At 53.7% G+C, this 17,323-nt stretch overlaps 1 protein-coding gene and 1 non-coding gene across 2 annotated transcripts in view; one reads left to right on the forward strand and one right to left on the reverse strand.

Annotated features, from left to right (window-relative positions):
* ICE1 (interactor of little elongation complex ELL subunit 1) overlaps positions 1-17,323 on the reverse strand; it is a 53,791-nt gene that overhangs the window by 7,018 nt on the left and 29,450 nt on the right. The window contains exons 19-23 of the mRNA XM_077749459.1: positions 11,096-15,844; positions 9,702-9,870; positions 6,870-7,030; positions 3,349-3,539; positions 1,139-1,245 (exon numbers count right to left, since the gene is read on the reverse strand). Coding sequence (XP_077605585.1) covers positions 1,139-1,245; positions 3,349-3,539; positions 6,870-7,030; positions 9,702-9,870; positions 11,096-15,844 — 5,377 coding nt within the window. The remainder of the gene's footprint in view (positions 1-1,138; positions 1,246-3,348; positions 3,540-6,869; positions 7,031-9,701; positions 9,871-11,095; positions 15,845-17,323) is intronic.
* On the forward strand, positions 8,909-9,014 carry LOC144219473 (U6 spliceosomal RNA). The gene has a single exon (XR_013331433.1). It is a non-coding gene; the product is annotated as a U6 spliceosomal RNA (small nuclear RNA).

Below are 17,323 nucleotides of genomic sequence, written 5' to 3' on the forward strand. Positions count from 1 at the left end.
CTCGCCCGCCCCGCGTCCGCACCTCTATTCACCTCTGCATGCGGCTCTCCCCCGCCATGGCCGCGGACACTCACTGGGCTCGCACACTTCACTCCAAGAGTATTTTCAGTCATTTCCAGTGAAACTGGTCTTCCTGGAAAGCAGGTTGCCGTCTTGACCCATTTTACACACTTGCTTAGCACAAGGTTCTTAGGTTTGCGTGTGCAGGAGGCACAGAGCAGGAATGGCTCCCAGCTGAGACGGTAAGCAAAGCAGCCACAGGCAGATCTGTGTAGAAGACTCCCTCAGACAACCTAAATAATACTCTCGAACCTTCTCTCCTGTGGCACGGTCTAAGTAATTACTGAAGTTCTAGGTAATCAAACTCCAGAGACCCTGGAAAGTCACAGGAAACACCTTCCAGGATCTGAGGGGCTACCACACAGGCTGTCAGATGGACCCTGTCTGCTGAGCCCCCCGGGGCCATGCTACGCATGCAGACGGAGAAGTCAGGAGAGCCTTCCACAAGTTACAGGCTCATCACGGGTAACCCACAGGGCTTGGAGGGCACCGTGTCACAGATGAGGCAGAGAGGAAAAAACGAGTAAAGCTAAGACGTAACAATTTGTAGGTGACAGGGAGGGGCAGCACCAAAAAGCCACTGAGGTCCTCCTTATTGGAGATGAAGAAGAATCTATGCCTATTTAAAATATGGTTAGACAACGATTTTAATTTCTACGTGTCAGCTTGGAGGAAAACAAAGCTGCTCCCCAGTCCCGGAACTGCAGGACGGACCCTGCTGGGCAAACAGGAAGGACCCTCGCTGCGTGGCGGGAGACACCGAGTTTAGAAACCAGAGGAGACCAGAGCGTCGTGTACAGCGACTCCGTGTGGCAGCGTGCGCACGTGTGCGGTGAACAGCACGGACTGGGGAGAGCGCGCTCAGTCACACACAGTGTGCCGGCACGGGGACGCCACCTCTGACAGAGCGGGGGAAAACCGGAGTCCGTAAGAGAAAATATCTACTCTGATGACGGTAAGGTCACTCCTCATGGTGAAGTTTCAGTCAGCATACATTCCTATACCTCTATTCCCTACCCAGATGTGCTCAATAACAATATCAATAAGAAGAAAGAGCTTAATAAAACAGACAACTCACCAATCAGCCTCAGAATCGATGCTATAATAATGTCAGGAGTATATGCGATGTTTGCGTGTCCTTTTCGGTATTTTATCCACTTATCCATTACAGGCCACAGCTCTTTACTACGAAACAGTAACAGCACATGTTTATGTACACGTGTAGGAAAAGAACATACACACGGCACCACTCAAATGTTAACAACCTAAAAATGGTCCATGAAAGACAATAAAGAAAAGGGACTTTAGAAAAAAATTTTATTTATTTTTAAAAGTAGGCTCCACACCCAACGTGGGGCTCGAACTCACAACCCTGAGATCATGAGGTGCACACTGTACCAACTGAGCCAGCCAGACGCCCACGAAGAGGGACTTCTGAAGATGTAAGTTTTCAGGTTAAGATGGGAAGAGACGGGAAGCTCACACACCCTCCAACGGCCCAGGACACTGCGCCCACGCTGGCTTGCACGAGGGCACCAACACCCAGGCTCGCACCCTGACTTGGTGTTCACCCTCTTCTCAAGGCTCTGAGCAGAGAGGCTGCACAACGTCTCCGGATCTCAGAACGGGGAGGCGGGGTCGGGATTTCTGCTGGCGCCTTCGGGATGTGCACGGGGCACCTTGTTCTAGGAGCCCAGCACGTCCTCACCTGAGAAACTCTCTCCTGACTGAAACCACCACCAATTCCTCTTTGCTTTCTCTCCTTCCAAAAACAGATCTCCTTCTTAACAGCATTTGCAGTATTAGAAAAGCTGCATGACGACACACAGGAGAAAAATGTCACTTACAGGTGCCCCGCATGACGTACCTGCAGATGGTATTACTCCACTAACTCTGGACCTTTCCTTCCACCTGCTTCCTTATGTGCACATGCGGAACACCTGGTGAGGGTGAGCACAGCCCTGAGGGGTCCTGGTCTGGACTTGCTCAGGCGGAGGTCTTGGTCTACAGCACTCTGTCCTCATGCCCAGGGGGGGACCCGGCCAGAGCACTACTGACCAGGACCACGTCCGTGGTCTGTCACCCTACCCATGGGGCTCCCACCAAGAGCCAGGAGATGAGGCCCACACGAGGCACGTGTGCCTTTACAGATGGCACCAGACGGCTGTCACATCCTTACTCGTTAGCAAAGGACTGTGAGATGCCGTCATGTCAATACCTGAACATCCGTTTGCAGCTATTTATCTTAACACAGCTGTGCCTCATTACACAGGTACCACCATCCGATTCTCTCCCGTTTCCCTGGCAGACGGCTACTCTTTCCCTAGTGTTAAGAAGAAAAAAAGAGAGTATACTTTTCCAGAGATCATAAGCAAGTATCTCTAGGATATGTACTATCAACCCTTTGTGGATCCTTTTCAATGTCATAAATTCCTTTAAACCAGCCTTTTGGGGGCACCTGGGGGGCTCAGTCGGCTGAAGCGTCCAACTCTTGATTTTGGCTCAGGTCACGATCTCATGGTTCATGGGAACGAGGCCTGCGTTGGGCTCTGTGCTGACAGTACAGAGTCGGCTTGGGATTCTCCCTTTCCCTCTGCCCTCCCCCTGCCCCCCTCCCAACCCCCACAAACACACTCACTCTCAAAAAAAAAAAAAAAAAAAATCAAAAGACCCAAAAATCTTTCTAAGTCCGGGTTCTAAGAAAGTTAAGATCTAATAAGACCAATTATTTGAGTGACGATTTTCTCCTTCCTCCCATCTCCCGTTCTCCCAAAGACGGCACGTTGCTGGTGCCAGAATTCTCCAAGCCCAGAGAAAGGAGGATTCATTACATAAAACAGACGCCACAGACTTCCTCTCTCCTGAAACCCCAGGTGAGAAGAGCTGCTAACCCGAACTCTTACTCTGCCTGTTCACGTGGGTTTTCCCGAGTATGTGAATGTTGAGGTACGATCGTTCCATCACCCTGCTACTCGCTGACCTTCCTTTGGGGGGCACTGCTCTGCAGGCCAGGAGACGCGGGGGACCCCAACCTCTCCCCCAGAGACTTGATTCTCCTTGGGAGAGAAACGGTTGTAAAACAACCTACTGAGGAGTGACAGGTTCCACAAAAAAAATAAAGCAAACGGATGTGAAATACACGTCCTTCAAGGGCAGTTTCACTCTTACCCAAATCAAAATGTCATCTGCACATGATTCCGCTGCCTTCAACAGCAAAATCTGTTCGAACCAAATTCAGCAGCTTCCCACCCAGCACCCCAACACTACATCCGCGAAGCGGCCGGGTACCTGATGATGTTGTCATGCGTCCAAATCCACCGCTGGTGGCAGCACAGCAGGTCAATGGCAAATATGTACTCCCAGGTGTTATCACTCAGGTCTTCGCCAAATTTTTCACTGGACTGAAATTCTGTTTTTGGACACAGCTGTATGGTCAAAAGCAGCTTAGAAACCATGAAACCCACATCCACAGGAGCATTCTAGCAAATGAAAAAGGAAAAAAACCCAAAATACAATTTAGAGTTTCAAATGTAACACATCGCTCATTTGTAATCTCGAGTGTAACAAGCATCACACAAATGATCATTTAATTTTAAGAGACACCTTTTGAAAGCTGAGTTTGAATAAGCAGCTATGTTTATCTTAGTCCTAATACTTGTCGTAAACTGACTGTAAGTGTGGTGGGAGGTAGGCCAGAAAACAAGGCTCCAGGCACGATGCAGAATCGGGTCAGGTAGAAAACAGATTGGCTGCAGTCCAGGCAGAAATGCAAATTTTCATGACTGCAAATCACAGAACTAAAGTTATAATAAATTTTTAACTTTAAAGAAGTTCTTTAAAGTCTAACATCTTTCTGACCCTAGGTATCAGTCTTGTTACAGAAATTCGTAAAATTTAGCTATCCGGTCCCAGACTCCTTCGTCTGGCTTCTGTCCCCCCTGCGCACATTTGCGGCTCGTTACCCATGTCCTTGCACCTGTTGGACGGCTGAACGCCCCGCCCCTCCTTGCTGCTGAATAGTTCATTACACTACAGACCTGGCTGCTCACCCACTCACCTCCTGGCAGACAGCTGGGCTATTCCAGCCTAGGCGATGCACAAGAACGCACATGTACAAGTCTTCGTATGGACATTAATCTGACTTCTCTTGGATAAATACCTAACAGTGGACCTATAATTTTTCCTTTCTCGTCCTATTTTCTATTGGGTTTTATTATTAAAAAGAAACACGAAGCCTTCAACCTTTTCTTATATTGGAAAAGACTCAATAACTTGGTTCTTTAAAAGATGAGGCAAAATTCAGGTGGAGCCTATACATGCTTTTTATGTTTTATATCAACTTTTCCACCTTTTTTTTATAAAAGTTAACTGAAAACAATGTTTCTTCAAGTGTTCGACCCCAAAACCAAATCTGAAGCTGTTTATTTTGTCACAAATCATCCTTGGCCTCCAAACCTGCTGCCTCACATGTGGCTATGGTCTCCCCACACCCCTCACCCTCCGACCACAGCTCCAGTTTCCTTCTTGTTTTGACATCTTCAATGTTTTCCCTTTCCTCTTATTTCATTAACCTGACCTGGGAGCTAACTATTTTGTTACCACTTTTTAAAAGCAATGTGTTTTTCTTCTACATGTTTTCTTTTTGTTCTCTGCTTCATTACTATTACCTTTTAAGCTATATTAGTTTTTTGGGTTTTTTTTTTTACGATTCCTTCTCAGATTTTTAGTTTTTTTTAATAGTTTATTTATTTTTGAGACAGAGAAAGACAGAGCATGAGCAGGGGAGGGTCAGAGAGAGACGGAGACACAGAATCTGAAACAGGCTCCAGGCTCTGAGCTGTCAGCACAGAGCCCGACATGGGGCTCGAACCCACGAACTGTGAGATCATGACCTGAGCCAAAGTCGGACACTTAACCAACTGAGCCACCCAGGCGCCCCTCAGGTTTTTAATTTTTTTAAAATAACTGTCAACCACTTTATTGTTTCTTAATGAAAGTATTTAAATTATTACAGTGAGTATAATTTCCCAAACATTAGAGATCTTTGGTATGAAGGGGTTTCCTTTATGACTTTCAAAACGCTGATTTTACATTTCAGTTCCTACTTCTTCCCCAATTGTCCCCAAGTGTCCAGGATAATATTCGTCAACTTTCAAGTAGTATTTATGGAAGCTCTGAATTATTTATAGAAAATTTCACTGAATTACTAACAGAGAGTTTTGAATATGGAATCTTCACTTTTAAATTTTTTTTAAATGTTTATTTCTTTTTGAGACAGACAGAGACAGTGTGAGTGGGGAAGGGGCAGAGAGGGAGACACAGAATCCAAAGCAGGCTCCAGGCTCTGAGCTGTCAGCACAGACGCTGGTGTGGGGCTCGAACTCACGAACCATGAGATCATAACCTGAGCCAAGTAGGACGCTCAACCGACTAAGCCAGGTCCCAAAGGAATCTTCACTTTTTAAAAATTCAGATTTTCATGTGGCCAAATTCATGATGGGTTTTGTACATGTGCTACAGGATTACGTACTTTTCATTCAAGTTAACTTTGTATATTACTGAATTCCACTATGTCTATTCTCCTTTCTATCTGATCAGTTGAACTCTGTGAGAGAAAATCTGGAAGTCTTGGACTACACTTGCATTCTGCCCCCAAGTATCACTCATTTTTGTTATACCTTTCACTTGATACTCTTATTTGATACGATACAGTGCAAACACATTCACTAAAATCATAAAGAATGTCTTTTATCATCAAATCACCATATTTGGTTTCATCCTGAACACGCCAGAGGAGGAAAACCAGGCAGAGGCATGTGGCCCCGCAGGGACCTGGGGTGGGGGTCGGGGTGGGGGGGAGGTGACGGTGGCCATCACGGTCAATGGCAGGAGACGGAAGGGCCCTTCTGACTCAGTGACTGATCTGAATCTGACGATGCTTCCCCAGGACTACACTCTGCTTTGTTTACACAAATTGTTAAACAGATGATAACAGACTTGCTTTTAAATATTTCCTTAACTTTTACCCACCAATAGCCCTTTCCTTTCCTTTTCACAAGAAAATAGAAGTCTAATGAATAGTAATATCAAAAGGTACTAAATAGGAAAGCAAAACGGCATATAAAACTCCACTGTGTGTATAAGCCTGGATAATTTTAAGAGGAAATTAATACACAATAGTTTAAAAACAAACCAAAGTCAACCCCTCACTGAACTCAACATCTCTTCTTCAAGTTTCCCACGGTCAAGTCAACATGCAGAGGCCCTCACTAGCTGGCAGCTGTGTATACAGGAGCACCAATCTAGACGCCACATCAGCACTCAGCTGCCAAATAAACACAAAGGAACAAAATACTTACATAAAAACCCCATCAACCAAAAGGGGGAAAAAAGAGTATAGATTCAGAAAAATCAAAACAAGGTGTTGAAATTTTTGAAAATTTTTACCTCACCATTTTTTCGCCTCTACAAGTACCTACTGTAGAAGGAAATGTTCTATCGGCCTCTCTGAGCCCTGCACCCACACACACGTTACACATGGACTTCATCCGTAAATCAGTGGACAAAAGAAACTTTTGTTAAATTAACACAACATGTAAGTGTACAATTCTTCCCAGAGGGGCCCATGCAGATTTTCTGAACTAAACGCATAAGCTTCGGCTAAAATGAGATTTTAGAGGCTCTAATACACAGAGGAATGTAGGTCTCTGAACTACTGATGAACTAGTACAACCCCAAATGTAGAGCCGGGTGAGAATCATGTAAGGTCTACAAGCATGGTTACAGCAAGAAACAAAAGCCAACCTCACCTTTTCCCAGTTGAGAAATGCTCTCAGACAGTTGCGAACCTCTCCTTTAGCACGCTGCCTGGCGACCAGTTGCATTGCCTTATTAATCACCGACTGGGAAATAAATATATCATGCCACATGTTTGCAATGAACAAAGTCAATTTTTCGGATTCTGGAAAATCTATGAGAAAGAAAGACAGATAATAAACCTTTACATCAGCTCAAGTGAATAAACTAGGAGCTAAGAACAGATTCCAGTAACGCTGCTTGTGCCTTGCAAGGCCTCCAAACACTGAAGGTGGGGGNGAGGCCCCGGCCGTGGTTGTTTCAGGATCTGCTTCCTTCTCCCCTAAGCCCTTCACTCTGGCAAACCTTCCTAATTACATCTGAAACATGACCCCTCACATACCCCGCTGAATTATGAAAAGAGCCACAAAATCCAAAACATGAAGCAAAGGTAAACCTCCCTCTCCAGACTCCGTGACCCTAGAAGCTTCCCATTTGTTAACCGGCCTCTCAGGCCAGCTTTTATGCATCCGTAAGACACAACTCACCTGTGCAACACAGAAAAGGCTTTCGATCTGCAGACGCGGCGCTACCCTGCGGAGAGCCGTCCTGTTCTGTGATGCGGATGCTGCTGCCCGCATCTGGCTGTCTAGTCCGCCTAAGCCAGCCCAGCTCACACACGGCAGAACACACTCTTTTCAAGCAGACGGTTTGATGAATGGATACATCCGTGCCACAGTCAATTTAAGAGCATTACCATCACCCCAGACTCCCACAGTCTAACCCTTTCCAGTGCGTTCCTTAGTCCCAGATATGGACAGCCCTGGTCTGCTTAGCTGCTTCCTCTCAAGTGTTTACAAGTGGAGTCTGACAGCAGCTCAGACTTTCTGTCCGGCCCCCGACTCCACAGTACGACTCTGGTTCACTGCTGGTGCCACACGTCAGCCGTCCCTCGCTGCACGGCCCAGCAGCGGCCATTGGCCGGACACAGCACACCTGCTCCTCATTCACCTGCTGGCGGGCCTGTGCTTCCAGCCACGGGCCACGGCACATGAAGGTGCTGTGAATGACTATGAGCCCGTCTAGTGAAGATACATCTCTTCTTCTGTTAGATAAGGACCTGAGAGTGGGGTTCCTGGGCCACTTGATAAGTCAATTATTTTAATTTTACAAGAAACTGTCAGTGGTCTGCAATGTGGCTGAACCAGGAACACACACTTTTACCCTGTTGGGCAGGAAGTGCATCTCTTAGGTATTCTGTTCTATTTCATCTAACACTGGAGTGTGTTTAAAGAGCAGATTAACCCCAAGCATAAGCTCACTATACTATCTTGGATCCTGCCCCTGGACCTCTGCACATGCTGCTTCCTCTGCCTGGCATTCTCTCGCTTTTCTCGGATGCACTCTGTGGCATCTTGCCACTTCGAGTTCCAAAGTCACTCTGACAAGGACAGCTCCTCTGAGCCCACACTCATAAATCTTCCTTCCACAGCGCTCTTCGTTCGTTCCTTCAACAGATACTCCGTGACTGTGGACAGCACACTGCTCTGTGATCGGGACGAGCGGGGGCAAGGCAAAGCTCCTCCCTTGCAGAGTATGCGATCCAGTGGGGGAGAAAGACCACACACCGGGAAAGTGGGAGGGGTAAGAGCCAGGAGAATGCAGGGGAGAAAGAAAGACTGCAGGAGTCCAGGCGGGAGGTAGCCACGTGAGCCCCAAGAAACCTGGAGGGGAGGCTTCCCAGGGGAGAAAGCCGAGCCCCAGGAGCCCGAGGGAAGAGCGCTGGACCCTGGCGGGGTTCAGGTTGCACGCAGACCGCCGCCGAAGCCCTGGCAAGCGGGGTCACGCTGACACGCGCACCCGCATCAGGCTGTGCTCACCGCTGGAGCCCCGAGGCCTGGCATGCACCCTGCTACCACCGTTGAGGAGTGCGGGGCCCGCGGAGTGAATAACGTGATGGAAGAGGGCGATGGACAGCAGCCTCGCTCGCAGCTCCATGCGTGGTGGGCGAGCCCCACACGGCACTGTCGGGATTAACAACCTCCACGGTGCAGTGCTCACTTTGGCAGCACACACATTGCACTTGGGACGACTGAGAGAAGATTAGCATGGCCCCTGCGTGAGGATCCACGCAAATTCGTGAGGCCTTCCAGATCTTTTGTATGTTGGCCAATTTGACAATAAATTATATTTTAAAAAACAATACAGGCCATTCATAATGAAATACACGTCCACTTGACAATAAAATTCAGTTATCAAAAAAGAAAACCTTCATGACCTGGATCAGACTTTCTGACATGCCATGAAATTGCATCTGCACATGGTTTCAGTGCTCCCAAACGTTTCCACGGATGCCGTGCAGCCACAAAGGAGGCTTCCACGCTGAACTGTGCATGGAGACGGAAGGAGTGGGGGGTAAGGGGCTGGGACAGCCCTCCTAGGAGTCCACGTGTCTCTGGTCCTCATCCTGTGGGCTTAGGCGTGCTGCCCTTTCCAGCAGGGACACAGCAGCACGAGCTGTCGCCGACTTTAAGGCCGTCCCCTCACCCTGTGGGGCCTACCCTGACCCTGGAGTAGCCGCACTAAGAACAGACCGACACACAGGAATGAGACACACCCTACATTCGAACGGAAACGCATGTGCTAATACGACGTCAGCCATGTAACTTCCCCCCAGAAAACCAGGCACGGCTTCATCCGGCTAAGGTTCTTCATGGCCTCGGGGAAACGCACGAACATTTTGTGTACTTGCAAGATACACAGTGATCAGTCAGCTGCAGGCACAGACCCGAGCGTGACAAGGTGAACGTGTGAACCCCCGCGCAGCGACCCCCACGCCGACGCACCTTCCTTCAGCAGGCTGTAGCAGAACAGGCGGGCACGCTCCAGGTCCCCCAGCTGCCGGCATATTCCCACGTACACTCTGCAGAGGGCATGGATGTAACTGCGTTCCAGAGAGATCTTCTGGATCTTCAGTTCTGAGAGAATGGAGTGAAGCAAGCACTCTGCTAGATGCTGGGTGGAAAAACAAAAAGAAAAGGCAACATTCACTGCTATTTCTCTCTCTTACTAAGGAAGAGCTAAAAGTTACGAAGCTGAGTCTCTGCAAGGAGCATACGAGCGGCCCTGTAACAGCGGGGAGAGGACAGCACTGACTGTCTGACCGTGCAGGACAACCTCCCCCATCGGCCCAGCGAGCCACGTGCCGGGGGCCCAGGGGCCACGGCTGTGGGCTGCCTGTGGGTGCCACGGGCCATGCCTGAGTGCACGTGGGTCCCTGAAGCCGCCACCAAAGCACACTTCCCTGGTTTTCGCTAAGCAGTTCTCCGCGTGTGTCACACGGACTCTGACCCACTCCTCTTCCTGTTTCCTGAACTCCAGTGGGTTCTACACGTTAATCCTGCTCAGATCTTAAAACCACTGGGCAACGTTTTTTCTCACTCAGGAAGGAGGGTGTTAAATAATTTGATCCGTTTGTTCATCTGAAAATGAACTTTTCAAAGCCACGCGTACTGCTCTTTGTGCTTTCTGAAAGTATGCGATCTAGGAAAACTACCCGCTTTCCAACCCACCCTCTCCCTGGTAAGGAGTGGTGTCCCTACCACTCCCACTGCAGGGATGTGCAAGGACGAGCAATATGGGATTCACGGGCCAGGAAGCAATCCGCTCGGGCTGTCGACATGGGCACTTCGAGGACACGACCCTGGGAAGCCATAGTAAACCACGTGTGTCAGTCGGCACGGGCTCCCCTCCTGTCCTCCCCGCCGGAAGCCGGCACGTTGTCCTGCTTCACACACGGCGTACGTCAAGGGAGGGACGGGGACCCCGCGCTATCTTCCTGAAAGATGCTCACTCTCAGGTGTGTACACAGTGCTACTCACGGGGCAGAAAGGCTCCGCTACACGAGAATAATTTGCTGCTTTGAGGCAAATCATTTTGAGCCTTTCAACATAGTAGAACGGACAGAAAACGTGCGACTGCAGTCCTGACGGACACTTTTTATCTCCCAAACTGTAAAGTATTTGACAAACACAAGTGCTCAAATCTCCACTGCTTTATCACATCACACATGTGTAATGTGCTGACCAGAAACCGAGTTCAGGCCACAATGTTACACGGGTCACTGTCCACCCCTGGGATGAAATTTCCGCTCAAGGTAACCTCGCCCCGCGCTGACAGCAGCCAGCCTGTCTCTGAGCACATGCAGCCCCTCATGCTCTCACAGAAAAGTTCCACGTACCTTTTTGGTTGTGCTAAACTCATACACGACCTCCTTCTCCTGATCTCTCATTACGGGCTTTTTGGAGATGTTTCCCACATACACGTGACTCCGAATGACAGGCAGGAGGTCAAAGGAGGACTCCGCGATCTTCTTCAGCGCGTCCGCTATGGCTTTGTCGTGGGACTCTACCGTTTCCTTCGGGTTTGGAGGCACCTGGGAGGCGGTGCTGACCGTGAGAAGAGCACCTCGCTCCTCCTCCGTCGCCGGGCCGTCAGCCTGAGGGAGGCCCCTTCGGGGGGTCCTGGGGACTCCTTCCGTGGTGCTGCTCCCAGGCTCTGGTTCTGGGGACCCACTATCCAGCCGCAATCTCTTGGCGCTCCTCAGCGTAGCTGCAGACAACGTCCTTTTCCCACCGGAGTCCTGGTGAGTCCCCGCATCTCTCGGCCTATCCTGATCAGAGTCGCCCCCAGAGCTGCTCCCCGTTTTCACAAAGGCGGTTGATGTTGATGTGATTGCTTTGAATCCCGTGATGGCGCTGACGGGCCCTGGTAAGTTCTTGCAGTCAGCAGGCGGGCCCCGAGTGAGCTGGATGTTCCCTTTGAGGATGTTGAGGGTGCGGGCCCTGGCCGACAACTCTGGGTACATGGTGTCCAGGATTCTGACCGAATTCTCCTGGGGCCCGGCCACGGCCGAGTGGGCAGGAGCGAAGGGGGGCAGGCGGCCCGGCACGGGCAGGGCGTGCTTTGGCGTCGCAGCGCAGAACTGCAGAGGGGAGGACAGGATCCTCTCGCCGGCTGGTGCGGTGGATGGGGATGGAGACGTGCACGGGGGCGAGGGGCATCCAGGCTCCTCTGGCAAAGGGGACATCATGGGAGGCACTGGGATCTCACACAAGGGAGACAGGGGGCCGATCGGAGAGGCAGGGGAGGGGGGAGAGGAAGCAGCTATCAGAGGAGACACCAGCTGGGACGTCCGTGGGGGGGTAGCAACCAAAGGGGCGAGCAAGGGTGGCAGAGGGGGCCCCACCTCCTGCCGTATCTTACTCAGGGTGTCAGAAGAGTCTGTGGGGGTCGACGTGTCCGCGTTGGCTAGGATGGTCTGAGCTTGGTTTCTCTGGGTCTTTGTGTTCTCTCTCTCCCCTGGAAATGACTGGGAGCCTTCACTCGGATTAGCTTCAACTCGGCTTGATGCTGACGTCTTGGCTGGCTTGTTTGACTGATCTTTGCTGGACACCTTTGATCGATTCTTATTCTTCCCGAATGGCTCTAGTTTTGAGTTAAAATACGTGTGATCAGACGCAACCACCTGAGACTCAAAGTTCTGGTCGTAGATTTCGGAGCTGAGCCTCACACTAGGTTTGACCGGCCGATTGCGCAAACGACTCTTATCAAAGTTGGTGCTCTGACTGCTGCCGGAGATCTCCTCCTGGGCACTCGCGGGGCTGGCGCCCTGGGGCTCCGGAAATGCGGGGCTGGTGCCCTGGGGCTCCAGAAATGCGGGGCCGGGCTGCTCGGTTTCTGGGGGCTCGTCCACGGCAGTGATGGAAATGAAACCAGCTCCCGGGGCTCCTGGCTCCGGGGACACAGGGAGGTCCTCGGGCGAGTCACACAGTATAACCTGGTCCACGTTTGGCATGAGAGCTACCCCATTGATGATAGTCCAGTGGTCCCCCTTCTCAATGACCAGATTCTGATCCTTGTTGATCAGCACGTTTATGACTTTGGAGGTCACTGTGGAGATCTGGCACTGGAATGTCGTTTCTGCCTCCCCTTCGGCGCCGGCCTCTGCTGTCTGCCCTGTTCCGGAGTCGGCGTGCAGGGGTGAGGGCTCCGCCGCTTCCAACAGGCCCTCTGCCCCCCCACCAATCAGGCTGCTGAGGTGCAAGTCAGCCTCAGGGCCGCCGGGAGCGTTTCTGTCCCCCGCGGCCCCGCTGCCGGGGGAGCCGTCCGTGGCGGCCGCAGGGGGCGAACCTGAGGGGTGTGGCGCGAGGCACTGGGCTTCCTGAGGGGGGCTGTGCTCTCCGGCAGGCCCGGCGGCCCCGGCCTCGTGCATGTTGAGGAGCATGAAATCCGTAGCATCTTTGCCAGGGGAGGCCTCAAGCTCCTGGCCGATGGTGTTGAGGACCTCAGACAGCGTCTCCAGGGAGTGCCGGGAGAGCCGCGGCGCGCCCCGCAGGGGCCCGGCCTCCTCGTCAGACTCGACCCACCCCTCCGAGGCCTCAAGCGCCTCTTCTTCACAGAGCTGCTTCCTGTACTTTTCTCCTGAGAGCTCGCCTTGCTTCAATTCTTTGCTCATTTCCTTACTCAGGGTTCCCTTGCTAGAACACTCGGACACAGAGTCCCCCGAGCTATAATCTCTCAACTGACAACTCTCAAGAAACATAACGACCTCGGACGTAGAAAGGCCGTCTATCTCCGAGAGAGTGCTGATGTTGAAGTCCTGCAGGGCCGACGTCAGGCACCCCACCTCCACGGAAGGCCTGCTCTCGGCCGCGCCGGCCTCCAGGGCTCCCACTCCTTCCCTGGGGGCGCCGGCGGCCCCGAGCGGGGCGTCCCCCATCAGGGCCTCGGGCTCACTCTCGCCCTCGCTGCCGCTGGGCGCCTCACTCTCCTCCACCTCTGTGTCGCCCCCTGCCGCCTCCCGGATGCCCGTGTAACAGCACGGAGCCACGGCCAGGCTGCCCTGGGGGCCCCCGCGCGTCTCTCCGTCTTTCCTGAGACTCGCCGTCCCCGTGGTGCCAGGGTCTTCAGGAGAAGTAGCGCCCGGAGCCCGCGATGGCAGCTCCAGGGACCCCTTCAGGCTCTGCCGCCCGCTGGCAGGGTCCTGGGAGACGGCCGGGGCCTCCCCGCCAGATGTGACCGAGCCCCCACACGGCGCTTCTCCAGCAGGAAAGCTTCTCGACGCAGGCGCGGGTGGAAGGCGCCCACCCACGGCCGGCCGGGACGAGCCCAGCCCCGGGGCCCGGAGGAGCAGGCCCGGCTCCTGCACCGCTTCCTGTGCTGAGGCTCCCGCCAGGACGTCCTGCTTTGGTACTGGGATGTTTTCACAGGAGAAAGACGGTTTGCTACTGGTGGAACACTGAGAACTTTCTACAGGTAAAGAACCGCTTGGACAACTGAAATCTAGTTTTCTCCTTGAGGCAGAAACTTGGGGCGAGGTCCCCCCTGGAGCAGCCACTGCCGGCATATTTCGGGCAGGGTCCTCTCTCTCTCCGCCACGTCCCGCTACAGACGCCACCATGAAGACGGGGTCGGTCCCCTGCGGTCCCCGGGTCTCCGATCTGGGGCCATGCGCTGCGCCGGCCCTGGCCTGCTTGGTGATCACCGACACCTGGTTAGGCAACAGCGCTGCGGCGGCCCCGAGCCCCACACGGTTGTTTTCTCTGGCAGCCTCAGGCTGGGACGCCGGGCCCCTGTTGTCCAAGGCCGGAGCTGCCTTTTGAGACTGGCGGTCAGGCTGCTGTTCGTGTTCTGACTGAGCTCTCGGCCTGTCCTCACTCCCTCTCCTTAACAGGTCACTGTGGTGCCAGGAGGGGCTTTTAGCGAGACCAAGCCCACTCTTGGTCAAGCTGCACGGAGACTCTGCCAACGACGTGGAATCCGCCCTCGTCAGGGTGGCCTCAGTTCTTGGAGCCTGACTTTGACACTGCGCCTCTTTCATAGCTTTTATAAATACTGACTGTGGAAGCGAGCAGACTCCGGGCCCGCCTTTCACAAGGTTTGTGCACTTGACCGCACTGCTACTTAGATTATTAAAATCTGATGTTCCCAACTCAGGGCTCAAAGCACACGAGCTCTTTTCCAGACAGTTCCCTCCAGCAGGGCACTCTGCGGGCTCAGGCTGCAGGCCTAGCAGGGAGAAGGCTTCAGCTTGTAACCTGTGTTCTGAGAGCTGCAGCTCGGCAGGGGCTGCGTCAGGAACGTGTGTATCAGAGAAAGGCTGGGAGTCACTGCAGACAGACGACGCTCGCGAGGTAGAAGAGGAGGGAGGCCTGGCGTCAACACCAGGTCCCGTGGTGCCCAACGCATGACCCGCGTCGTCTGCGGGTTCAGGCGAGGCTCCTAAAATGAACCTTCGAACATCTCTGTCTTTTCCCAATACCCCACACATTCCCTGAAAGTGGTCAGAAATGGACATGTGATGTGATTCAAGAGGGATGTCGTTAGTTAGTGGCCATGCAGTAAACTGTGATGTGGGTGATCCTATCATTTCAGACAGTAGGGTTTTTCCTTCGGATTCCACGAGCTCACTGAATGGTCTGCTGCCGAGTGGGGGGTGGCGCCCATCAGCCGTGCAGAGGGCCGCTGCCCCGTCCTGGCGCCGGCTGCTGGACATCCCCACGTGCACGCTTCCGAGGGTGCCATCGAGTGTGCTCTCAGTCTGCACCGACTTATCCACTTCCCTACCCTCTCTGTGTCTCTGTGCCTCGTCTAAAATGCCTCTCTTCCCGTCACCTGTGGGTTCAGAGGACACTGCCCAGGGTTCCTGGCGAGTGAAGGAGCGAGTCACTGAAGGCTCCCTCAGGGCCGCTGCAACTGTCCCAAACCCAAGCGCTGTCACTTCATTTACTCCCAACATAGTCAGAGCTCGGGTGGCTTCACGTGACGTGAGCGTCTCCTCCCACGTATCCCTGCTGCCTTCACTTTTCCTGGATGAGCCAAAGTAACGTGATGCAGGCGCCTCGTCTTCCGAAACAGACGCAGCAGACTTTCCAGGCTGGGATGACTCATCATCACTGGAATCGGTAGAGTCGCCAAAGTAGGTTTCCTTAAAAAGAAAGGAGTTATTCTCATTAGTTAAACTGAGCCGAGTGAACGTAACTATCACTTAAATGCATCACAGAACACACCCCTGCTTCCTGAAGAGCCCCGAAGCCCATCCACGAGGACACACGTCACAGCAGGGCCCCGAAGCCCATCCGCGAGGACACACGTCACAGCAGGGCCCCGAAGCCCATTCGCAGGACACACGTCACAGCAGGGCCCCGAAGCCCATCCGCGAGGACACACGTCACAGCAGGGCCCCGAAGCCCATCCGCGAGGACACACGTCACAGCAGGGCCCCGAAGCCCATCAGCAGGACACACGTCACAGCAGGGCCCCGAAGCCCATCCGCGAGGACACACGTCACAGCAGAGCCCCGAAGCCCATCCGCCAGGACACACGTCACAGCAGGGCCCCTAAGCTCATCCGCGAGGACACACGTCACAGCAGGGCCCCGAAGCCCATTCGCAGGACACACGTCACAGCAGGGCCCCGAAGCCCATCCGCGAGGAACACGTCACAGCAGAGCCCTGAAGGCCATCTGCAGAAAGAGCAGGTCCTTGGGCGCAGCCCCCAGGCGAGAGGCGAGGCTCAGGGGAGCACAGACAGCACAGCCTGGCCGCCTGCCAGAGCCCCGCCACCGCCGGCTCCTCCCACACCTCGCAGCCCGGGACTCCTCTGCTCTCCTCAGGCCCCCGCACCTCCTCCTCTCCAGCTCTTCCCCTCCATCTGGCACAAGGGTTTCTGACCCCTGCCTCAAGGCCCTCTGGTCCCCGGCTTCCAGGTCGCTGTGGCACAGGTGTCCGGCTCCAGCCCAGGGCAACCCCTGAAGGCGGTGCGCCAGGCCCCCACTCTGGTGACGCCAGGTAGGCATCTCGTGTCCACAGCCCCCAACCCGCCAGGCTGAGCGGACAGGCTCCCCTCAGTCAGCCGTGCCGACACTGCTCTCCACTTCTGCTCCAGAAGCCCTTCGCCACCCTGGGCGGCTCCGCGGCCTGGGGTGAACTGGCCCCCATCACGCAGCCCCCCCAGGAGGCCGCGGGGCCTCATTCTACACGGGAGACCACGGCCCGGGGAGGGACGGCGCGGACGCACACTCACGCACTAACAACCCCTGAGAGCCTGGGCGCTTCCATCTGCTGCTCCTCATGTTCCGCCACGCTCCCCTGGCCTCCCGGCCTCTTCGGTGTGCTCACACACGGGCGTCTGGGCCCCTGGGACCCCAACCACTGAACGACGTCCCAGCCCCGCACACACCTGTGGGTCTGACATCACACTGCACGTGTCCACACCCACATCCACACCTGACGCGGTGCCTTTCCGCCCCCGCAGGGTTTCCCCTTCCCTGGGTTTTCCCGCAACCCTGACTCCGCCTCCCCATCCTCCAGGCTGAAAGCCTCACCAAAGGCTGCTGGCTGCCCTCCTGGCAGGTCTCAAACCAGCCCCGGCTCGGACCCCAGTGCTGCCGCAGGGCTGCCAGGCG

The sequence above is a fragment of the Crocuta crocuta genome, unplaced genomic scaffold (assembly GCF_008692635.1).
Source record: "Crocuta crocuta isolate KB4526 unplaced genomic scaffold, BGI_CrCroc_1.0 scaffold89, whole genome shotgun sequence".
NCBI lineage: Eukaryota > Metazoa > Chordata > Mammalia > Carnivora > Hyaenidae > Crocuta > Crocuta crocuta.